A 24,260-nucleotide genomic window follows, 5' to 3' on the forward strand; every position below is an offset into this window, starting at 1 on the left:
TCATCGCATGTACGCTGACAAAACTCAAATAAACACTAATAGATTCGGTATAATTCTTATTGATTAGATCGGACTAGCTATTAACGTAACTTGAAGGATTCTAAATGTCAATTCACCATCAATGGAACGGAAAAAAATCTTTATGAAATTTTCATTTGTGTACTTTGTCCAAATATTTTTGTTGAAAGTTATATAGTCTTTTGTATTTCTTCGCCTTAATATAATGTACATAACATTTGGTATTTTATGGTTGAGGTGATTTTTTTAACCGTTGTAAGCATACTTATAAAATGTTTTTATTTTAAATTTCTTTTTGTAATTTGAAACTGCCTTTGTGTTTATGTACCTTCCATAGTTCTTATTTGTCTTTATCTTTCAGGTGCCTTCTTGATCCCCTATTTTTTCTTTATGGCCGTAAGTGCCCTACCACTGATGCTTCTGGAGATCTCGTACTCACAATACTCAAATCTCGGGCCTGGTAAAGTCTGGATATGCTGTCCACTATTTAAAGGTATTTCAAGAACGTGACTTTTGGTAAATGTTTGGCAGCATGAGCTTGGTGGGTACTTCATACGTTTATTTCCATATCGCTAACACTTTTATGATTTTTCGTTGTGTGTGTGTGCCATAAAACGATTTAGAATCTAAATTTTGATTTATTTTCGATTGTTAGCTTATGCAATGCAAGGTACCGTATATTGTTCGTCGTCATGAGTCTGCCATTAGCATCTATAGATATTTCCATTAGCTATAAATTTGTTGCAAACTTTGGAATCAACTTTGGGGAAAGTCAAACATGTATACAACGTAGTTCTGTCTCCACGGGGCAAAAAGGACGAACCCAAAGGATTATTAAATAATATATTAAAGTATTCTTCTGCTTTAGGATTAAAAGGGCATGTCTGCAATATCCTTAAGTGAAAGTAAACTCAGTTGTTGAATTGAAAGGTCTTTGTTTCGTGTGCCGCATGAACAGAGTCAAAAGTATGTTGGATATATCAACAGGCAATATATACAACGATACTGATCTTACGGGTCTTTTGTTATCCAAGGACTTCAAGCAACCTTGAACTTTCAAAGTGATGCACATTATAAATTCCGCCTTCAATAGACTATATAAGAGCTTATCTTTTTCAATTACATGGCAAATGAATGATGAAGCGATATGATATTGACAAATCAATAAAGTTAATTTAAACGACAGAATAAGTCGCAATTAATGTAGTTTGAAAATGTATTGGATTTGATATCTCTTTGACGACTGACACGAACCCTAAATTCTTACACCTCTTTTGCTGGAAATGAATATATATTATAACTATCCATGTATCAATACACACTCGATTATTACATAGATGATGTCCCTTTATAACGTATGAAATATTGTTGAAATGTTTTGTAATATTACCTCTATCATGTGTCTGGCAAATCTCAATTTTTTGGAGCTTGAACTTACTTAATACACAACCTCAAAATGACTATTGAATATATGTCACCCCATGGTGACCTTGACCTCACTGTAAAACCTCAGACCTTCTATTGAATTTATATTTGAGGTATCGGTTACGACATGGTGACCTTGAACTTAATGTTTATCCTAAGACCTGCTATTGGACTTCTTTTTCAGGTATCGGTTACGGCATGGTGACCTTGACCGCCTTCGTCAGTATTTACTACAATGTTATTCTGGCCTGGACGCTCTATTACTTCGGGATGTCCTTTTCGTCCGTGCTGCCCTGGAGTAATTGTAATAATGAATGGAACACCGCCGACTGTTACACACGTATAGGGCAGACAAATGATACAGACAATGTTACCATGGTTACCCACAACAAAACCGATAACAGGACGGCTATGACGTCAAGTGAAGAGTTTTGGCAGTAAGGAAAATTCAATTTTACAAAGCATTGGTTTGTGGTCGCATCTAATTATCGATAAGCATAACTACGGAAAAAGCGGATTTTTTTTCTTCTTCTTTGTTTACTATTTCCTGACACTTGTAGTGTGTTTATTACATGTCAGAAGATTTCTCGTCGATACGTTTTACGGCCTTTTAACAGATAACAGGATATTTGTAAAATGTTATGTACATTTTTAACTAGTTTGCTGTTTGTATTTTCCCCTTAAATGTCATTCTTCATAGTTTACAGGTTTTATGGATTTTAGAGAAACAACACAGTCATACTTTTTAACTTACAGAATTGTTTCTCGTTCAAAATATCAGTGTTTTAGATTCAAGACACAAAAAACCGATTGTAAATATTGAAAGCAAAATTGCAGTGAAAGTGTAAATTACTAGCAAACGTGTTTTATCAAAATGCGAATTACAAGTACGGTTTTCTTTCCAGACGAAATGTATTGGACATTTCTGATGGTATCGAAACAATGGGAGGTCTGAGATGGGAGCTTGCTCTTGCATTATTTGCTGCATGGCTAGCAGTGTTTCTTTGTCTCATCAAAGGAATCAAAACCTCCGGAAAGGTAGAAGAATAGTTAAATTACCATATACCAAGTTTTCTAAAAGTAATCTCACATTCGGCATTCCAAATACTTCATGCCGCTTGAAACTTCTCGTTCCAATGTATAGTAAGAAATGATAGCAAAACAGTTTCTGTTTAAAAAGTAATATCAAAAAAGCTTTTATTTCATCTTTAATGAGTAATTAAGGTACATAAATTAATCTGTCCCATATATGTGTTTTACAGGTAGTCTACGTAGCAGCAACAGTTCCTTATCTTTTTCTTTTGACCCTCTTCATACGTGGAATGACTTTACCAGGATCTAAAGATGGTCTTCTGTTTTACCTTATTCCCCGATGGTCAGACCTAGGTAAACTATCGGTACGTTATGCAGTTTACCCTATTCCCAAATGATAATGTTTATATAAATTTAAGTTATAAAAAGCCATGGAAAAGAAATGGCACTACTTTTTAGACTATGTTCGTTTCCCAAGCATATCCCGTATTCCTTCCAAATTAAAACATATCGTCGGCTTTTATCCGGACATTTTGGATTTAAGTGTTTAATTTTCTTGTGAATATAAAAGAAAAACAAACTTATATCAATTGATTTGTGATCAAATGCAATCATAAATATCGCACAGTTAACTATATATGTGTGAAAGTAAGTATACATATACACTAGTGGTGAAATCGAAATGGATTTAATCGAAACCATTATAGGCAATCATCAAAATGGAAGTGATAATGCAGACGGCACTATTTTCTCTTCAGGTATGGGGTGATGCGGCCGTTCAGATGTTCTATTCCGCAGGTATTGGCTGGGGTGGCATGGCCACTTTAGCAAGTTATAACAACTTTAACAACAACTGTTACAGGTAAATATATTATGTTTAAATACTCTTCTCTTTGATGCCTTTACAATTGCATTTCATTTCAGAGGCTTCAGTTAGAGTTTCATTCCGAGAATTTGCTTTTTTTTTTCTTTTTTTTTTCTTGAAAATTAGTTATGAGGAATTTTGTTATCGAAACATTACAGCTACTACTTAAATGGTTATACTGTTTATATACATTTAAGTTGTTGTTTATTTCCTTTTGGGATGCTACATGTATGTTCCTACATGTACCCTTGCTGGACGCCCTGACAAGCTGTTTATACCTTAAAGTTGTTGTTGTTTGTTTCCTGTAGAGATGCTATGCTCCTACCCTTGCTGGACGCCCTGACAAGCTGTTTATACCATAAAGATGTTGTTGTTTGTTTCCTGTAGAGATGCTATGCTCCTACCCTTGTTGCAAACCCCGACAATCACTTTATACGTTAAAATTGTTGTTGTTTATTTCTTATAGGGATGCCATGCTCCTACCCTTGCTCGACGCCCTGACAAGTTGGTTTGCTGGTATGGTTATCTTTGCTACCCTAGGTTATATGGCCAACGAAGCTAGAGTACCGATAGGGGACGTAGTGGCCAGTGGTAGGTATACATTACTTTTGAAAATTGTTGCAAATCCCGATTGTTAATCATATTTGCTTTCTTTTGGAATATTGAAGGTTCAAAGATTTTCACAAATTGATTTAGACGGAATATATCTATGTGACGATGAGCACATGATATTTTTTGAGATTCGAAAACTGATAGTTATTTTGTTTTGTTTTTGCGTTTGAACATATGATAACAAAACGAACAATAACACATTTGATATCTGGCTATTCTCATTGAGGTTTAGTTTAATTTTAATATGCTACCTACAGGTCCTGGTATTGCGTTCATGGTGTACCCTGAAGCCCTCTCGACACTGCCCCTACCACAGATCTGGTCCGTGCTCTTTTTCCTCATGTTGTTTACTGTTGGATTGGACAGTCAGGTTATGTCTTTTTATGATCATAAGTACATACCTATATTGAGGCGAGATATCCTCATGGGTCATACGTATCCGCCAAGAAATTGATCCTATGTTGCATTAAAGATCCGCTATGATTCCTACAGATTTTTTTGTATTGTCAGAACATCTATATCGATGACGCAATATGAAGTTACAAGACTAGACAAATGTAAAATAATCTGTGTAAATATTTTAGATTGAAGGTTCATTTCAATGTTTTGTCGTGTGGTGTAGTGATAGTCAAAGACCGCGCGGTATTTAGGAGGACGCCGGGAAACATAGTGGATCGCGTAATGGAAATTAACATTTAATTTAGCTAATGAAAATTGATGAGGAAGTGGTGGATAGTCTATTATTAAAAGCAAGCTAATAACTCTTGAAATTCAACAACTTTATAGTTAAAATACGTGTCTTGAGAAGAAAAAATATCTTAGCATTTTGTCAGCGGACCGAGAGATTGAAAATTGAAATGTTCCTAAAAGCAGTATGTTCTAAATTAATAATTACTTTTTTAAAACATGACTTTAGATGGTACATGTTCAGACTATTACTGGAGCATTGGCAGACAACTTTCCGAGGATATTTCTGAACAAGAAGACAACTCTGACTGCTTGTGTGTGCTTTGCAGGATTTCTGCTGGGAATACCGTGTGTTATGCAGGTAAATTATCTACCTGATGTTGCTGTAATATTGCCGTATTGTAATTATTGTATACATAAACGTTGCATATTAATATAAATCCTTGAGTTTGTTAATATCTTCTTCTTATGTTGCTTATATTCTATTTATACAATATCAATTATTAATATTATTATAATTCTGTCTTGACAACATCTTCATGTACAAAAGGTCTGTTATATAACCGTAAATAAAACAGTTCTAATGACACGTTTTGTTTTTTGATATGTATCCAGCTGTTTTTGCGAGGTTCAAATACGCATTATTGCATAGTAATGGATAACTGATGAATTTTAAAATGGGCGTTGTCATGGAAACTGTTAACTCCGTAATGTAATAAAACATTATCGATTTGAAAATATAGATACTGTACAGTAGAAATAGATACAACGTAAAAGGACTTATCTCTCGACTACGGTATTAGGTAATATTTTCCTCGCAGCATAATTATCCTACTGTAAAAATGGATATTTTTATTCTTATATTTTTATAATTTCTCGATTTCCAAATATCAAACGTTCGCGGTGGTGATAATTTCTCGTTATATACCTTCATTCTTTTGTATACAAAGTTCATACATTCACGAAATTTTACGCAAAGGGGGAATTTTCGCGATCAAGCGACCTCCGCGTAATAACCTGAAATGTCCCCCTCACGTAAATTTCCACTTATATAGTATATATACGAAATATCAGCTATTCATATGATTGATATGAGGATGTTTTTACAGGGAGGCATCTACGTTCTGACCTTGATTGACTGGTACTGCGCAAGTGTCTCTGTGATGTTCCTCGCCCTCCTCGAAGTAGTAGTTATAGCATGGATATATGGTAGGTATCTTTCGATTAGTCCAAAGTTCCGCTTATTTTCCCTTCTATGGTCGGTTGGATTAATTTCTCTTACATCCATGCAGTCTGCTAGTCGAAGTAACATCAAACCAGAAGAATTGTACAATTACATATGAGCCGTGCAGTTTGAAAAATCACACTTTGCGCTCAAGATTTCGCAAATATAGAAGACCTTAGATGGCATTGACTGTTGACACGACAGGAACAATATAAACCGTACTGACCACGCAATATACCACTATAACGTGTTTTAGAAGTAAGGTATCACCTTTAACAAACTATAGTTGAAAGAATAACATAAAAAACACTTTGACCAACTCATCCAGCTATTATGATCATAAGATCGGCACCTTTTATTTTAGTACATCACTTGACATAATACTGGATTCTGATTGGCTCTACACATGGGCACTATTTGCGATAGTGCCCGGGAGAGTGGGCACGATTGATGGTGCGCTACATTGAACGTGAATCTATTGTGACGTCACTATTAAAGGACGTCATTATAACGTCGTGCTTCGACCAAGACGTCAAGATGGCAGACATGCCGTGCTGTACAGGGAAGGAAATAAATTTTGCTTTGTTCCAGAAAACAGTTCACTAGTTTTAAATTGATCTACTTTCAATCGGCATGAAACCGAATCTCGTTTAAATAAACAGATTTTTTAGGTAGTTGACATGTTGTACTGACAATGTAACAACATGAAAATGAAGATAGCGTTGCAAGGTGTTCCTTGTAGTGTTTCTGTTACGATGAAATGAAAAGGGTGATACCCATGTGAGAGTGATGTATTAAACTCATTATGGCCCGGTCTAGAAGGCACCATTGCTTCGTAGTATTGTCTCCTGATAAGATACCATTCAGTCTCTCGACAATGCTATAAGGCAACAGTCCCGTCTCAATCAGACGATAATAGATAAATACATTCCGGTATGAAGAGGGTGAAGAACTCGCCTGCAGCCGATGACAAAATAAGGTATTCCGAACTTTTTCGAATGTCAAGACATCCACATCTAATTGTATAAGAAAAACTGTATAAGTATATCAAGAATGCATTCATATTAAAAATAACTTTCTATGTACAGGAGTGGATAGGCTTTTGAAGGACATTGAGATGATGATTGGGTACCGACCTAACCCAGTTTGGAAAATCATGCTCAAGTTCATAGCACCAGCAATTATATTCGTAAGTTGATTTTACATACCTATTTGTGATCATGGTTCATTTATTCAGACGGAGTTTATGTTTTGTTTAATCATTTTTGGAAGAATTTTCGTGAAGGTAAACAATATTTTATTATCATTCCAAAAAAATCATCTTTACAACTTTCAATCCATAAAAACACATTAAAATATTACTATCATTTGAAAAAAACAACAACAATTATTTGTAATAATTATGGATGAATACTAAAGTCCAGTTTTATTTTCAGAAGGGGAAATATCTAAAACTTATATTTTCATGTTTTTTGGTTTTTTCCCCACTCAGTTTATTTGGGTATTCAGTGTTGTGAAACTTGAACCTGTGGAATACGCCAAGAAAAGTTATCCAGAATGGTCTATAGCGATCGGATGGATAATAGCGGTTGCCTCCCTTGTTCCAATTCCAGTCGGCATCGGCCGAGAACTATATCAGAGGGATGGGAAATTACAAGAGGTTAAGTATAATTTACCTTATGCCATTACTATATGATTAGTGTTTTGTTAATTATAGATATACGATATACTATCGTGTATCGTATACGCGGATCAAAATTTTCCCGATTTTTGCTTAAACAAGAAAAAAAATCTTAGCGTCTGTAAATGTTCGCAATCTGGCTAGAATGTGTATATTATATAATTCAATAATTTCTCAGTGTTCCTCGGATCAAATGTTTGCTCTTATCGCAATGTTTCGCAAAAAATCATCATCCATAAAATAACCTGCTCATGGTAGCATATATCTGCCATCGTTTTATTATAGGTTGGTTACAGTAACTCAGCTTTGAGATATTATGTCGCTCAGTCGAGTTATGACACAACTTGTTGAGATATGTATGTCGTACAATCGACCTATATCTGGAGACACTGACTTTGTTTATAACGATGATATTCACTATAGCCTGCCGCGGTAATATAAATGTAACACAACTTTCCAAGATGATTATGTCGACAAGTCGTGTTATAAATCGACTTGCCGAGTTAAATATCTCAACATTAAAACTGGACTGTTTCAAATTATTATCTCGAAAAAATCAAGATACCATAATGCGATCAATAATAACACAATGGAAAAAATGTGCCACCATATTTGCTATTCTACCTGGTATGTGTGGCTCTTAGACATATTCTACTATATTTCCGTTCTCTACTCGTTTCTTTCATTTACAATATAAATACGAAGAGCATTTTCTATTTTTATTGCCGTTGTGTCGTATTATCTAATGTGTGTTATTTCAACGCACTGCTAATTCTTTATTTTAGAAAGGTTGTTTTGGATTTTAGAAAGTCGTGGTAAAAATATTGTTTTAGTATGTTTACGGTCTATGAAACTCTTAATTTAAGAAGAGTTTGTAAGCATTTTATCATGTTAAGAATGTATGGTTACGTAGACGAAATGTAACTAAACACGATAACATTTAAGATTACTTATGAAAGTTTGACAGTAGTTCATGGATAATTCGTGCTTTCCGCCAAACATATATCCATATTAATATGATGATTATTTATGGACATAATGTTTTCCTGAAGTCATGAAGCTTTAAAGTCAATAATTGTTGAATACTGTATGTTAATTCAACTTATTGTTGAATACTGTATGTTAATTCAACTAATTGTTGAATACTGTATTTTAATTCAATTTAAAAAATTGTTGAATATTGTATGTTAATTCAACTCATGTATCCTTATTGTTTCAGCGTATCCGATCAAGTATTGCTCCATCTCCGAAATGGAAACCTGCTGTTTGTCAGGTGAATGGGAACAAGGAAACTCTGGAGTATGTGGCGATATCCAACACAGAAGAGAAATCCTAGACTTTGTTGAGACCTACTGAAGTCGCTTATAGACAATGCATTTTTAGATTCTGTGTCTTCTGTTATCCTTACCGCAGCTAAAAGACTACGAAAAGACAAGAACGTTTCGTGACCTAACGTTAATATGTCGAGCTACATTAACAAAGGATGTCGATTTTGTGTACGTCTCAGAGTTAGTTAAAAACGATAAGTTTGCAATGGGATTATGACTCTAGACCCAGATATTAAACTTTGGTTTCATGAGAAAAATGTTTATTTTTATAAATCAGCTCAAAGTCATGGAGCCCTAAATCTCCTATAGTATAGTATAATTATATGTTATATGTCTCATGTCATACACTCATGATGTCGCATGAGGCTGTGTTGCATGCCTACTCATGCAATACAGCCTCGTGAGGTCACGGCGTCAACAAAATCACTATTTTCTCGGTAAAAGTTTACCCTTTTCAGAAACTAGGCAGGTTTTACTATAAGAGATGAAAAAAAAAAAAAAAAAAAAAAAAAAAAAAAAACCGATTTGCGTTGGAAATATAACGTATTTTGGATGTATCCATAACTGACTTACAGTCGCAGTTTTCTACAACCTTACGCCAAAATGGCGGGATAGTTGTAATAAAACATCGAGATATGAAAGAAATATACTTTTTCATATGCAGATATGTTGGATAGGGATATTCTTTCCTCTGGATCGCAAAAAGTGGTACAACCCTCGGAAAACCTCTTGTTTTATAACATTTTGTGACCGTTGGGTATAATATTATTCATATCCTTCATATCCACATATGGAATAGTCTTATATATTATTTACGCAATAGAATCATAGAATGGCCAAAGTATCTCAAGGAAATACATATACAGTTATGTACTACTAATGCCGTGGTTTTAGAAAATAATTTTCTTTAAGTTTTAAACTTATCTATATATGTCGTCTAATATCGAGTAACTTACCTCCAGAATTCTGTGGATGCTGTTGGATAAAAATCATGGGACTGATTCAAAACGGATGATACATTGTAACCAGTGTTATTGAGTATTCTATACGAAACATTTAAGAATGAGCTCTCATTCTGTGCGGTAAGATTTAGCGTATTCCCAGAATTGGCTGACCGCAAGACTACACAGTTATCAGAGTTCCAGGCGTTGTCACAGGACGCCCAGGGAAGGGTAGGGAAGAACGAGTAGAAAGGCGTTGTCACAGGACGCCCAGGGAAGGGTAGGGAAGAACGAGTAGAAAAGGTAGCATAATACCCAAGCTACCACCAGGCCGTAATACCAAGTGATGATGAAAGATATGGTTACCATGCAAAATCCCAAACCTAAAGAATAGCAGATAATGTCAATGTGTTAGATAATGATTACAGTAAAGTATCTTATTTTCACTCATTAGAAAGTTCAACAAATTCGCGTATTCATAAAGGATTTGCCATCAAGGGCAGGTTTTTTTTTCGTTTTTTGTTTTGTTTTAGTTTTCATTTTATAATTACGTTTTATACATTACATTATTCTCGAAGCAATTGAATTAGCGTTTGAACTGTCTCGTGCAGTATTGCCAAAATAAAGTGGTTCTAACCATCTAGCTACAACAACGGTGACTGTGCGGAATATGGAACAACACCTACCTTGAAACAAGGGACAAATACACCACAAAACCAACGGGCTTTTTCCAGAAAATTGACCTAAGCTCAACTCCATGAAATAGAGTGGGAATCCACAGATTAGCATGAATATGAAAAAGGGAACCAAAAAAGCACCTGAAATAGGAAGGATATTTATTACATTTGTATATTCAAAAAGAGATATATTTTCACCGTTTGATTTTATTAACGTTACAATAATACAACACTTCATGTATAAGCAAAGCAACTGTATTAAAATAATCAACTTCACAAAATCATCGTCATTTCTGGGTGCTTTAGAAATAAAAAAAAACCTGAAGGAAATGGAACTTTTATCACGTCAGTAAAAATGTGAGAGCCAAAACAAACAAAAAAGTTTCAGTATAGACTATTTTGTCCTTCGGGGGCTTGTCAAGGATAATATGTTAAATGGTGCGATGATACTGAAACATATTAAGGTTTATACATATCTTTATTTTTACTTTTCTGTTGTGTATTTAAGGAACTTAAATTCGTGTAAAGAAAACCCGTTTTATGGGTAAATGAAGCGCATTCGTGGAACGAATTAATGGTTGTCGACCTATTTTTTATGCCCGGGGCTGATTTATTGGCTCACTTAATGAGCGTTTGACTCCAAGGAAACATACCATCATGGTAGTTTATACATTTACAACTGCAAATATACAAGATGCGAGATTTGCATTCATGTGTATTGTGCTAGTTTTATCGCTAAATGAAGTTAAGTTAGGTCTACACACATGTACATAGGTAAGGAAACTGCTACGGATGAAACGTTTCCAAATAATCATCATATCCTTTATCTGGCACATTTATGGCAATAATTATCAGTTAATTATACTCTTGAGCAAAACCAAGATAAGACGGCAGTTTTATATCGTTTTGGATGGGATAAGGAATACTGTCATTAGCCAAAACAGGCCCCTGGGACCTTTTGAATTTCAAGGATTGACTCAAAGGTAGCCAAATATAACATTTTGTTATATTGAAATCGGTTTGTCAGGAAATTCCCATTGTTCATGAAAAATGCTTTGGGATATTGCCATATTAAACAGATATACGACTATAACGATGTAATCATCATGCATACTGTAAAATCATTATATTTCGTAGGAGTTTAATTTTTGTGACTTACGTTTTTTTAACCAAAAACAACTTTAAGTCCCAACGAAAGATAAGCATACAACAATTACATTATGTAGACTTACATTCCACAAAATTCTACTTTGTATCATTCTAGTTTTTTACTGTAAGGTCTTGTCTCCGAATTGAAGTGCCAACAAAATTAAAAATAAAAATTACAATTAACGAATCTTATTGATTGCACAATATTATAAACCAATTAAACACCGTGTAGAGATTCAATACCGGTGTAAAATGTTGCAATCATGACCACAAGAGTGGACAAATTCTGTAAATAATAACTTACCACCTCCATTCCGCATGCACAGGTATGGGAACCTCCAGACAACACCCAGTCCTACGGAGAAACCAATCAAAGACAATAGATATTCTGCCTTTCTGGCCCAAACATCACGGGACGCACTTTTCTCCTGATTTTCGATTTCTTCCTTGAAAGAGTTGAGCGATTGCTTCTCAGGTATCTCCATATTTGTCTATTCCTTTTATATAAACTAAAGAAAAAAGTCAGCACTTAGTTGTACAACAGCGAAAATCAATGCAGACAAAATTCATTTAAAACTTGTCTTTTGCGTCCACAAGTGTTGTGAATGAAAACGTTTGCCAGAGCGACATTGACTGATATGTTTCACTGCAATGGGCTAGTTTAAGTGAACTGGTTTAGCGGTAGGGCGTGTGTATAAATAATACACACATCCACCGAAGCGTGACGCCTCAACACACACAGGTTTAGGCCAATAGAATGTTTACATATTTTCACAATAGTTCTATCATGATCAGTTAGTGCAAAATGCTGTTAAACATATTTTTCGCAATTGATTACGGAAGTTGAGAGTAGAAGTCAGAAACAGATCATTTACCTATCTGAACAATATTTATTTTGTTATCCAAGTAACGATTTATGCTGAGTATTCAAATAAAGGAAAAGTAATAAGAGAAAGTCGATGACGAATTTAATCTGGATTTTACATATTTCACACCATTAGACATGCTTTGAATTTTCAGAATGGAAAATGGAACATGCTTGGTCCATTAATATAAAATGAACCCGTTTTTTGTGGTTTTTTTTTACAAGCACCAAGTCAGTATAACGTTTTGTGACGCCATATTCTCATAACGTTCGTGTCCTTAGAAAGGTGTCCACGGGTCATTCTCCTTAAATTAATAGCATATATGATTACTATTATGAAGTCGAATCTTTTTAAATCTTGAATAAAATCTTAATATATATAAGAAATAAAAACCTTTGAGTCGGTCAATATCATGCAATACCGATCTTGTAAATCTAAAATATTATTAACGTTTTGCATTAACATTAAAAAGTACTTTAACAGTTATAAGCCAACTAGTATAAATAGAAGTTACACAACGACAGATAATCGAAAAGTTTCAAAAGCACATAAGCTATTTTCGAAATCCTAGAAAGGTCAATTTTGAAGAGTGAAAATAAGATAAAGACAATAAAAAGTCGTAATAATGCCTTTTTAATTGCAACGACCAGCCCAGTCCAATATTCTTTATGCAAAATTTATAGATTTATTGGCTTACCCTCGAAAGAAAAATATTCAAATTCAATTTATCTGATATTATTTTGTCATTATATTTTTTATTATAACTACTGTATTAACCAAGCGGATCTCCTCGTCATTTCCTTCAAAGATTCACATAGAGGTCGACGAGGTGTCGCGATGGTTATCTAGGTCGGATGTCATCAAGACTGTATTTGAAGCTGAATCTGATTGGATTTAATGGGGTCGAGAGTGTAAAACCAATTACTCTTAATCTGATGTTGAGTAGTTTCCAGCTATATTTGCTCTAATACATAAAGTGTGATGCATTCTTGATCAGTACATATTCACACGCACAACCCAGGTCAATTCTGTAGTATAGCCGACACAATGAAAACCACAGCGAGCTATTATAAAGAGTGACTAGTTTTTAAAGATAATATACACACAGTAAAATGCTATTTAATAATTTACCCTTTAAACTATAAAAGTAATTTGGCAAATTAATCACATAGCATTATAACTGGTTATGGCACATTATGTATGTATGAGGTAATAAGAGACACCAGGAATTAATGCATACATATTGTAAGTAAACACACACAAATGTGCAACTATCTGATTAAAAACCCGATTTAGGATGATTTTTGTATTTTTGTTTAAATGAGGCTGTTATTTTCTTTCTGGTCGCACTTTACATAGTTGTGTAGGGTCATTGTGAATAGAAAATCATCGCTTTTTCTCGCCGGAAATATGACTATTTAGCCATTAAATCCACAGGTGGGGTAGATTCTTTGTCTCCAGAAGCTCCCCCCTTCCTCCCCTTCAACCATCTCCTGATATACACATCATGTGATTTCCATCGATTTTGTTAGCAAGAACCCTAAGATCTCTAAAACGCGCTATAAAAACTCTGGTGCGTAGAATTCTTTAAAACTACAAATCTCGTGTCCCTGTGTATGACAGCTGGTTTTGGAAAGCCTCAGTATACGGAGAAAAAAACAGTCCCATTTGGTCACTGCGTATACGGATGGGTAAGATCTGTTTTGAACCGCAACCGAAGGAAGTTCATCGTATCAGCCAATCTGAATGAGTATATCACGGTTGTTAGTCGACAGCTGTTATATTCATCTGATACGCTGAAAGTTGCATAATAACCACCTATTGTGACGGAAAATATTATGAATGTTTCGATAAGATCTTATCGACTGAATTGGTGCTTAAAATACATGTATTATCTAAAATTATTTAAGTATTCCGGATTTCGACATTTGTTTCCGGAGATTTACATAACGGTTAAAACAAAATATTACGTGATCCACTGCCATTTCCAAATGCTGATTGGTTGTCTTGGTAAACCTTGACAGAATTACTTTTTCCTTAGTGCCACGTTATCATTTATCAACGTCATTAAGAATCGAGTGACGCTATACTATTTTGTGATAGCCGCTTGACGTCCAAACTGCAAGTGGAAATTAGATCTTTGTCGTGTTCGTTGTGTGAAAGTACATGTTACTGACATTTTATGCGTGGTGTAATATCGACCTGAAATGTTGATAACGGTTTTTGACCTAAGAGGATCTTACTGATGAGTTTTGTAGAGAGTCTGAAACGGACTTAAACTTGATAACAATGGTTAGTTGATTATTTTTGTGGGGGAGTAGATAACACCACTTTAGTGTTTCATCACGTACAGTATTTAAAAGTTTCTTAATAATTATACTAAAGTTCATATTTATTATTCTTACTATTAAAAATAGAAAAGCAAACATATTGCAAACAAGAGAAAAAAATCGATATAGAGTCCAGTACTTAAAATAATGACCTATTTCCCATATGTTAGCGGCAATGCCATTTTGAGGATCTCAGTGAGAATGCCTTCCACTTCTTCTTCTTGGCTTGTAATAAATACGTTTACTAAAGAATACAATTATTTCGAACGCTAAATAATTCCATTTCTTTAGGTCTGCAGCAATATGAAAGTCTAATGTTATCGCTATGTGATAGTAAATAATTGACTCCATATCCGCACGCTAATAGCGTTGTTTCCATGAACAGATTGGTGTATCATTATTCAAACATTGGTAACTCTCCTTTTTTTTGAAAGTAATTACTTTCTTTTTTTAAATTTCGAAAGTATTCGCGGTTATTTCTTTCCGGCTTCAAAATTAGCTTACCACAGTGGTATGTCGTATAAGATTCAAAAACTCTTTCAAATGTGAAAATAAAGGAAAGGGGTATTCTAGTCGAGGCTCACAACATGTGATAAAACCTGAGTCGTTTTTCCATTTTGTGACCCCGATGGTAGTTTATATATCCCTATCCTTCACATCAAATATGAAAGATCATTTACCTTTATTTAATTTACTATATTATTATAGCCCGCCATTTTAGTTCGGTGAAATCTGCAACTGCAAACAAATTTTCCATTCATGAAAATTGCGTGATATTTGAACGTAAATACCGTTGTTTGCATTCTTTAATGTAAAACCAGCATTTTCAAGTTATGCAAATAATGTTGAAATCAGCCGAATTTCGTTCACGCAGTGACGTCACGAAGTAGGTTTTCATGGGTAATACAGTCTCAGGCGACACGAGTGTACATGTACTGCAGGGGATAAACCAGTACTACATGTATACCTATATGTATGAGAGTAATATGTTTCTGCCATTATATACATGTATTGCGTGCGATTGAAATCTATGTTAAAAGCATATTTTTTACTAAAATGACCTCTTTGAACTTGAACTAGGATTTATAAACTGGTTCACAGAAAATAGTCATTACGATTTTGTGAGTGAATACACACTATTTTATCAAATATCTTTCAAGTTAATATCTAGACGTGTTTGTATACTAATTCCTACTTGCCTGAAACAGAAACATAAGCAGGAATTAATAGTATTGTTAGGGCTTGTAAAATATATCAAGTACATGGGTAAATATTTACCGATAAAGACGAAATGCGAGTCACTGCATTGATGCATGGATCTCTCTCTCTCTCTCTCTCTCTCTCTCTCTATTTGAACTGGTGCATATCGACGCCGAAGTACGTTTGCCTTTATCACTGGACAGGTCGGCTTTTGACTTCTGAGCGTATTTTGAGACGGTATGCCTGTTTTTACAACTCGTAAATTTTTTTATATCAAAATCATCAGTCAGTGGAATTTATTTAGTCCAACGCAGTAATTTGGCGAAGTTTGTGCTGAACGGCTAATGTACCACGGATATTTCACATATTTTTCCAATAGACCATTCTTTAAGAATTTACCTACAGTGTGTGTCATTGTTCACCAGACCTTCCATTGGGAACACGCCCTAGCTAGAAGCTGTGAATTTGTAACGACACGATCAATTTCCGACAGCATTCATTGTTCACATTCAACGTTGAATACTTACCTCTGGTCAACTATGATATGAACCCTACATCATGAGAAAACATTCCGGTTGCCCACGACGGATATAAGGCCTAGTAAGTGTAACTTCATCAGGTGATATAAACTATTTCTATATTGAAAAACTAGAAGTTTGGAATGTTTATCACTAAGGTGTTCTATCATCGAAGCCGATATTCAAACCAATTCTTAATAAATAAAATGGAAACATATATTCTATCATGTTATTATGGCGCCGTTAATTACTTACCTGGTATACTGTAGCTGCAACACAAACCCACGCCTGTAGATGTAATGAAACAGAAACATTAGCAAGAATCAATAGTATTATTAGGGCTTGTATAATATATCAAGTACATGGGTAAATATTTACCGATAAAGACGAAATGCGAGTCACTGCATGGATGCTATCATTACGACAAACCCTTGACTCAAATTCTGTGCCATAATGATTTCTAATTCTATAAATACAGGTCAAATGAAGCTACGAAAGTATCATTATCGGTCACAGAGCTCGACATTATAAAACATATCAACAAAACTTGGAAAATTGTATAGATCTTGATTTTCATGTTTTGTAGTTCATTCCGACATATTCGATTCACGGAAAGCTCACATTTTTAGTCAAGTTCTTCCCGACAGTGACTACTTAAAAAATCTGTATCTGAAGATACGTTTCTGGGCTAACGTGTTGAGAACGTGTATGAAATGATCCCTCTCTCTAAGTGAACCGTTGCATATAGACGCCGAAGTACAGCCTAAACGAATCAACATGACAGAGAATAAGAAAACTTTTCTAGTGGCATCTTACAGAGAAATGAAGCATTATATATAAATGATTGCATAAACACGTGGAGTTAAGAAAGGGGTGCACCATAGTGCTAGATACTATACGCTGCCAAAAAGAATGGCCTCGGTAAAAACATCATTGTCACAACTATCTAACATTTCTCGATTCGGATTTCAGATTTTACCTTTATGTTTCTATTTTCAACATAATAATTTACATTTAACAAAATCATATTTCAATGCGTTTACGGTGTTAAAGTGTAGTAATTAATGCTTTAATCATCAGACCTATTCATAGCAATTAGCAATTTAATATTGACGACACCATCATTATCAACATTTATTTTCTGAACCGAAATTTCATATGATGAATTTCGAATTTGGTCCATATAAAGATATACATATAATGTAAAGATTCAAATGCATTCGTTATGAAATACAGCAGATTTAAAAGAATTAATTTGTTCATGCAAAATTAATTAAGCTAATTAAGTTTTTATTTATTTGAGCCTTTGGTAAGTATAATTAAAGCTTCTAAGACTCGTTTTATTTAAATCTCATATGAAATTATGATACTTTATTTTTTCACATCGTAAATCTACAATTTCACATTTAATGACGCAATAAAGACACAGATTGTAAAAAGGAAAATCGCCATCCTATAACAAAATGCTCACGTGTCATTGTGTAACTTCTACTGAAGAGGTATGACGTTTTATTGCTTTTCATAAGTTTGAAGCAAAATTCATCGAGATTTTTATGTAGATGTAGTATAGGCCAGGGAAGAAAGACCTTGGGAAATGTTTATGCATTTTGATAGATGCTAGCATGTCATTTAACAGGGATTTCGATAAAGTTTGAATACGATTTGATAATATCAATGGGTGGATGTACAATTGTGATTATCTCCCTGCCAGAAACAAATGTTTGAAAAAAAAAAATATAAATTTCTTTACACATTTTAAGGATCAAAGAAGTAATATAAACAGGATTTTTCAGATGTCATGGGATCCTTTCCAACGTTAGTCTGTAGGATACAAATTACTTCAAATCTCTCGATCGTCGCTTGGTTTGTGTCCAGTAGAAACATTGGACAAGCGCAATCGCCTGGGAGTCTTTACAACTATGGCGGGGTAAGTTGAAATGTCTGGCAACTGGAAAGTCAGGTTTGTTCTGTTTGATAGACCAGTGGTGATTGTTAATTCTGACGTTGAGTGGACCGCCGGTTTCCCCACCGTATTGCATCGAACATTTCCTACTAGAGAGGAAATAGGTGACATTGTTGGATAATTATGTCACATTCTGTAGGATATTGTATGCTTTGCTTTTGATAGCACATTCAGCTGTGGATGCTGTGTATGGACATATCATGCACCGTTTATTGTTGTATTTCTTGAATGAACCAGTTTGTGCAGCAGGAACAAGAGGAGACAGTTTGCTGCTCACTACAAGGTCTTTTACATTTGTTGGGTCTGCGGTAGGCTAGTAGCGGGGTTCTGGGAAAATACGCCTACGTCTGGTTAATGACTTGATGATTTTTCAGTGGTTCCTAAGGATAGAAGGGAGATGTGGTAAGTTAGGAAGGAATGCTACCATACAGGGAACACGTTGAGTGGCAGTTCTGGTTTTTCACACATTTTACATCTACATGTAATGCCCAAACCACATATTAAACATTTGAATCTAATGCAACCTGAATACCCAATCAGCGATGTCCGAAACATTCACATCTCTATGAAAGCTTCTGTCCAAAAGGGGATTTCCAGAAATGTATTTATGGTTTGATTCTGCGGTTCCTATAAAAGGTCCGTACAGTATACTAATGGGATACGTGTATCAGCGATTGTTTCTACATATACCCCCATTTGTTGTGGAATGAAGGTAGATCACATTACTCTATGTGATCATAAATCACATAGAATAATGGAAAAGAAATTGATGATGGTACAAATAAGTAGAATATATTATATTTTATTTCATGTTGATATGATATTTAATTTTTTTTTATATCTTTACGAACCTGCAGCACTAACAGTGTTCAGCATCCCATGAACACGATACTGATTTTTAGTATTAATTTGGACATTATACTGTATCGAGGTAAAAATTAAATCGCGACAATTTATCAGTCATTTTAGTAATTTCAGATGCCAATGTTATACCAAAGTACATTATGGGTGACTTATATAACTTTCAATAAAATATCTGATGCTAATACATTAGGCGCAATGAATGGCAATTCATTTTTGGAACATTAAGATATTGCATAATAGTAAGTTAATAATTGACACAATTTCAGTGAATACAATGTCATTCCATCTATCAAAATTTGTAATTTTAATTGTATTAACTCTAGGAGACTCTTATAACATCCTGTTGTTCAAGCTTGATAACTTAAGCTAATACATTACTGTTATGCCAAGGTTTCAACAGTTTTTTTTCGTGTTTTTTTGTCTTCGTGTTTCTTTGTCTATCCGATAACCCTTCCAGTGACGTAGGTTGTCCCTATTTGAACATCACAAACAAAAAATAAATGTATGCTTCGCCACGTGCATATTGCATAATAATGCTCCGCATTAGTGACACGAGTACATGCTAGGTTTGATTAAACACGAATTCAAATATAACACATTCATCCATAATATTGCTCAATGGGCTGGTCTAATCATTGATTTAGAAGAGTCTAAATTTGTCTTTAACAGGGTGAAGGAGTCATATTTTCAATAATTTCACACACGTTTGCCTTTATCACTGGACAGGTCAACTTTTGACTTCTGAGCGTATTTTGCGACGGTATGCCTGTTTTTTACAACTTGTAAAAATTTCATATCAAAATCATCAGTCAGTGGAATTGATTCAGTACAACGCAGTAATTTGGCGAAGCTTGTGCTGAACGGCTTATGTACCACGGATATTTCACATATTTTTCCATTAGACCATTCTTTAAGAATTTACCTACAGTGTATGCCATTGTTCACCAGACCTCCCATTGGGAATACGCCCTAGCTAGAAGCTGTGAAATGGTCAACGACACGATCCATTTCCGACAGCATTCATTGTTCACATTCAACGTTGAATACTTACCTCTGGTCAACTATAATATGAACCATACACCATGAGAAAACATTCTGGTTGCCCACGACGGATATAAGACCACTAGATATTTTCCTGACCTAGTAAGTGTAACTTCATCAGGTGATATAAACTATTTCTATATTGTAAAACTAAAAGTTTGGAATGTTTATCAATAAGGTGTTCTATCATTGAAGCCGATATTCAAACCAATTCTTGATAAATAAAACGTAAACATATATTCCTTCATGTTATTATAGCGCCGTTAATTACTTACCTGGTATACTGTAGCTGCAACACAAACCCACGCCTGCAGCTGTAATGTATAATTGCTTCGCCTGAGTGTTTTACGATCCGCCTTCAAGATTTTGCTCCGTATGAATTCAGGTATCTGGGAAACGTTTAAACAGTTGTTGTTACGGAAGCATATTAGGCTCACATTGGACAATGTTTTCTTCTGTATATTACGAAATAGTTTATTTGGCGGTCGGCTTTTAAACTACATGGCGGTCGCCATTTAAATTTCTAGCAGATATATATATACATGGTGGTTGCGAGAAAATTTAAGTTCAATTAAATGGGACCGCCATCGTTCTCCTGATTTTTTTTCCTGTGTGATCCTAATACGCTACCGTATTTTCCTGATTTCTAACAATTCTTAGATAAATACAACGTCTGGACTTGTATCTATGACTCTTTCAATATTCTATTCAAAGAAGCATAAAACTGCAATATGAAAATTCTGAGGCTGCAACAAGCAAACACCCTATTTTTAAATTTTACATTTCGTAAAATATCTTACATGATATAGTAAGTACATTAAGTAATTTGGAGAAACAATGATAAAAAATGTATCAAGAAAACTGAATGAACAGTGGCATGATAATGGAAGTTCTTTTGTTTATTTACGGAGGTTGGAAAGCTGTTCTGCACTATATCCATTCAGAGTCGGTTCCTTATTGTTCTTGTGTTACAAGATACATCAGAAAGTAGATAAAACAAACAATAAAGATATATGATATGGAAAAGTGTTGGTGGATTATATGTACATAAACTTTATTTCATTAGTCAGTAAAAATATCGCGGGGTTTTCGGTTTTTCAGAAAAGGGTGGATAGGAATAGGGAGTCATGTGCATCAGAGTCGCGACGGAAAAACAAAGGAAGCTGTTTTAAGTTTTATTTATTTATTTATTTATTTTATTTTATTATTATTATTATTTTTTTTTTTTTTGCAATGTCAAATTTTCGATTTTCCATGTTTTCATCAAATTAAATTGAAAGTTGTCCACTCCTCATTGAGTTATTGTAATTCTGTATCTTAAAAATGGTTCTATATACTTTGTGATGCTCGTATGATGTTCATGGGTGTTTCTTTAATCTTCACCGGGAAAAAGACAACTTCCGTGTCAGTCGTTTTTACATTATGACATAGGCGACTGCAAAAAGTACCGTATAACAAAAGTTTTAATTCTGATTTTATTAACAATTGTTAACAGATAAAAAGATATGTGAAATCATATCAATTAAAAAGATTTTTCACCTGTGTTTAAAAGTAGTTTATAACCACTTATTATTTTAATTGTTATAATATTTTGTTTCTCCGACCTCGACGTTTTATTACAATTACACTGTATGATATCCTGCCAATTTAAAATTTGAAATATGTTTGAAGAAAACCCCGACTGGAATTATCCATACCTGAGCATAGCACGTCATTTTAATGCAATTCCATTTGTTTGCGTCTTTATAGTTAAACCGTGAGTTTAGTAATAGGAAACTACGTTATAATTCTCTCAGCGATATCATGAGATTATATTGCATGGGAAACCTCGACCTCGACCGACCTAAGCGTATTGCGTGGGATAAACCAGTATTATATCGGTAGGTATAAGAAAAAGTACGTTTCATCCTAATGCACTGACACAGCATACAGTTTAAATACCAGTGAGCTTACACAATACATGGTTGTTGAAGTATATTTTATGAAAAGAAAGAGAAGAACAACTTTTTTTAGAAGAAGGTATTTTTGCTATTTGTCAGACGCACACACGAAGGAGACCTGTCTATGCGTAAAAGATTAAAGAATAATACAAGGTCGAGTTTCTGAAAATACATATCATAATCACCTATAATATGCACTTTATGATCTAATCTACGAAAGAACATTTAAATATCCAAATTCCCTGTCACAATGTTACTACGTTGATGTTTATAATTAAAAAAGTCTTTCCGCGAGGTATTTTACAATATATATAGGATCTTTCTTGGGTGTTCATATTATGTGACATTTTATGAAAAGAAGTTCTTACTTTTGCAATGAAAACTTCAAAAGAGTTTTAGTAACACGTTACGAACATGCCTGTGAATATGTCGGCGGGCAGGATGCCGCATTATAGATGTCAATTAACTGTTCTTCATTGAAAGTGTTTTGAATTGGTCTATGTCAGCAATATTGCAGTACATTTTCTGCACTTTTATTGTTTTGCTTTATTATTTCATATTCATCGTTCGATATCAGGCGAATTCTTAAGTTGATAAATACTTGTAGACTGTGTCAGTATAATGTGACCGGGTGGGGTGTGTTGCTTGGTGTCTTCGGCGGCATGCTTCAGTGATATAGCACTATAAAAAGGGCAAAAGTTCCACTATACAAGAAGACACAACATGAATATACCGCAGTCTCCCAAAACACGCACCTCGCACAACATACACGCAATACACAGCATACATGGGGGGCCGTCCTTACATGACCCTGGCTGTTAATAGGACGTTAATTAATCAAACAAACAAACTGTGGCACTGTGCTAAGCTTGTATAATGTGAGTTTTGCTCCTAAATTTAATTGCACCAAAATAATTATATTAATTGTACACCTACAGTTTGTCCTTACTGAAAAGAAAAAAACAACTATTTTTCCACATATTCTATAGAATAATTGCTACAACTCTAGTCACATGATTGGTTACCTAAAGTTCCGAAATATTAATATTCAATAATATTTTCACAGACTCTGGGTTAAAGTGAAAAGAAATCTCAAATGGGTACTCCATCAGGGGAAAATATTGATATAATAATCCGTTCCGTGTCTTTTTTCCTTCTGCATCATTTAAACGAGATATCTGTAAACCAAATAAATATCATATCATTTGTAAACATAGTGTCTACATGACATCCTATTGTATGCTAGTATACTCTTTCTGACGCTATCGACATTCAACATTTCTAAAATCGACCGACATCGATGATCAGGGTGATATGAACTTGTATAAGTACTTGCCCTATAAAAATGCATTTTTGTGAAATCATAGGTACTACATAAAAGAATACCATCACGTGCACTCTGACACAAGGTACAAGTATCACAATCCTTGTTTGTTTGTTTGTTTGTTTGTTTGATTAATTAATGTCCTATTAACAGCTATGGTCATATAAGGACAGCCTCCCATGTATGCGGTTTATTGCATGTATGTAGTGCGAGGTGCGTGTTTGGGAGACTGCGGTATATTCGTGTTGTATCTTCTTGTATAATGGAACTATTGTCCTTTTTATAGTGCTATTTCACTGAAGCATGCCGCCAAAGACACCAAGCAACACCCGCTCACATTATACTGACAACGAGCGAAACAGTCGTCCCACTCCCTGTATGCTGAGCGCTAAGCAGGAGCAGAAACTACAAAGGGGCGAAAGCTCAACTCAAGGCCAAAAGTGAGGCGGTGCCAAAGAAGGCATTAGGAAAGATAAAGTCAGTTAGGAAGAAGAGAAAAGATAAGATCCTATATTTAGTCGCCTTTTACGATCATGCAATAGGGGCAGCAGGTACAATTCTTACACCCTACCTG

General features: G+C 34.6%; 2 protein-coding genes across 7 annotated transcripts in view; one reads left to right on the forward strand and one right to left on the reverse strand.

Moving 5' to 3' along the window:
- Positions 1-9,130, forward strand: part of LOC138317745 (sodium- and chloride-dependent glycine transporter 2-like) — a 31,201-nt gene extending 22,071 nt beyond the window's left edge. For all 4 annotated transcript variants that reach the window (XM_069259624.1, XM_069259633.1, XM_069259615.1 and 1 more), the window contains 12 exons: positions 380-511; positions 1,628-1,880; positions 2,349-2,481; positions 2,706-2,840; positions 3,234-3,337; positions 3,807-3,931; positions 4,210-4,322; positions 4,869-5,000; positions 5,749-5,848; positions 6,953-7,053; positions 7,357-7,524; positions 8,765-9,130. In XM_069259624.1, coding sequence (XP_069115725.1) covers positions 380-511; positions 1,628-1,880; positions 2,349-2,481; positions 2,706-2,840; positions 3,234-3,337; positions 3,807-3,931; positions 4,210-4,322; positions 4,869-5,000; positions 5,749-5,848; positions 6,953-7,053; positions 7,357-7,524; positions 8,765-8,881 — 1,613 coding nt within the window. In that variant the 3' untranslated portion in view covers positions 8,882-9,130. The remainder of the gene's footprint in view (positions 1-379; positions 512-1,627; positions 1,881-2,348; positions 2,482-2,705; positions 2,841-3,233; positions 3,338-3,806; positions 3,932-4,209; positions 4,323-4,868; positions 5,001-5,748; positions 5,849-6,952; positions 7,054-7,356; positions 7,525-8,764) is intronic.
- Positions 1-24,260, reverse strand: part of LOC138317767 (sodium-dependent dopamine transporter-like) — a 60,457-nt gene that overhangs the window by 32,339 nt on the left and 3,858 nt on the right. The window contains exons 2-8 of one of the 3 annotated variants that reach the window (XM_069259653.1): positions 20,698-20,811; positions 16,810-16,842; positions 11,945-12,149; positions 10,501-10,632; positions 10,068-10,197; positions 9,830-10,018; positions 5,843-6,880 (exon numbers count right to left, since the gene is read on the reverse strand). In XM_069259653.1, the coding sequence (XP_069115754.1) occupies positions 6,766-6,880; positions 9,830-10,018; positions 10,068-10,197; positions 10,501-10,632; positions 11,945-12,125 (747 nt within the window). In that variant the 5' untranslated portion in view covers positions 12,126-12,149; positions 16,810-16,842; positions 20,698-20,811 and the 3' untranslated portion in view covers positions 5,843-6,765. The other 2 variants (XM_069259662.1, XM_069259670.1) reach the window with 2 other exon arrangements.

This window comes from Argopecten irradians, chromosome 1 (assembly GCF_041381155.1).
Source record: "Argopecten irradians isolate NY chromosome 1, Ai_NY, whole genome shotgun sequence".
Taxonomy (NCBI): domain Eukaryota; kingdom Metazoa; phylum Mollusca; class Bivalvia; order Pectinida; family Pectinidae; genus Argopecten; species Argopecten irradians.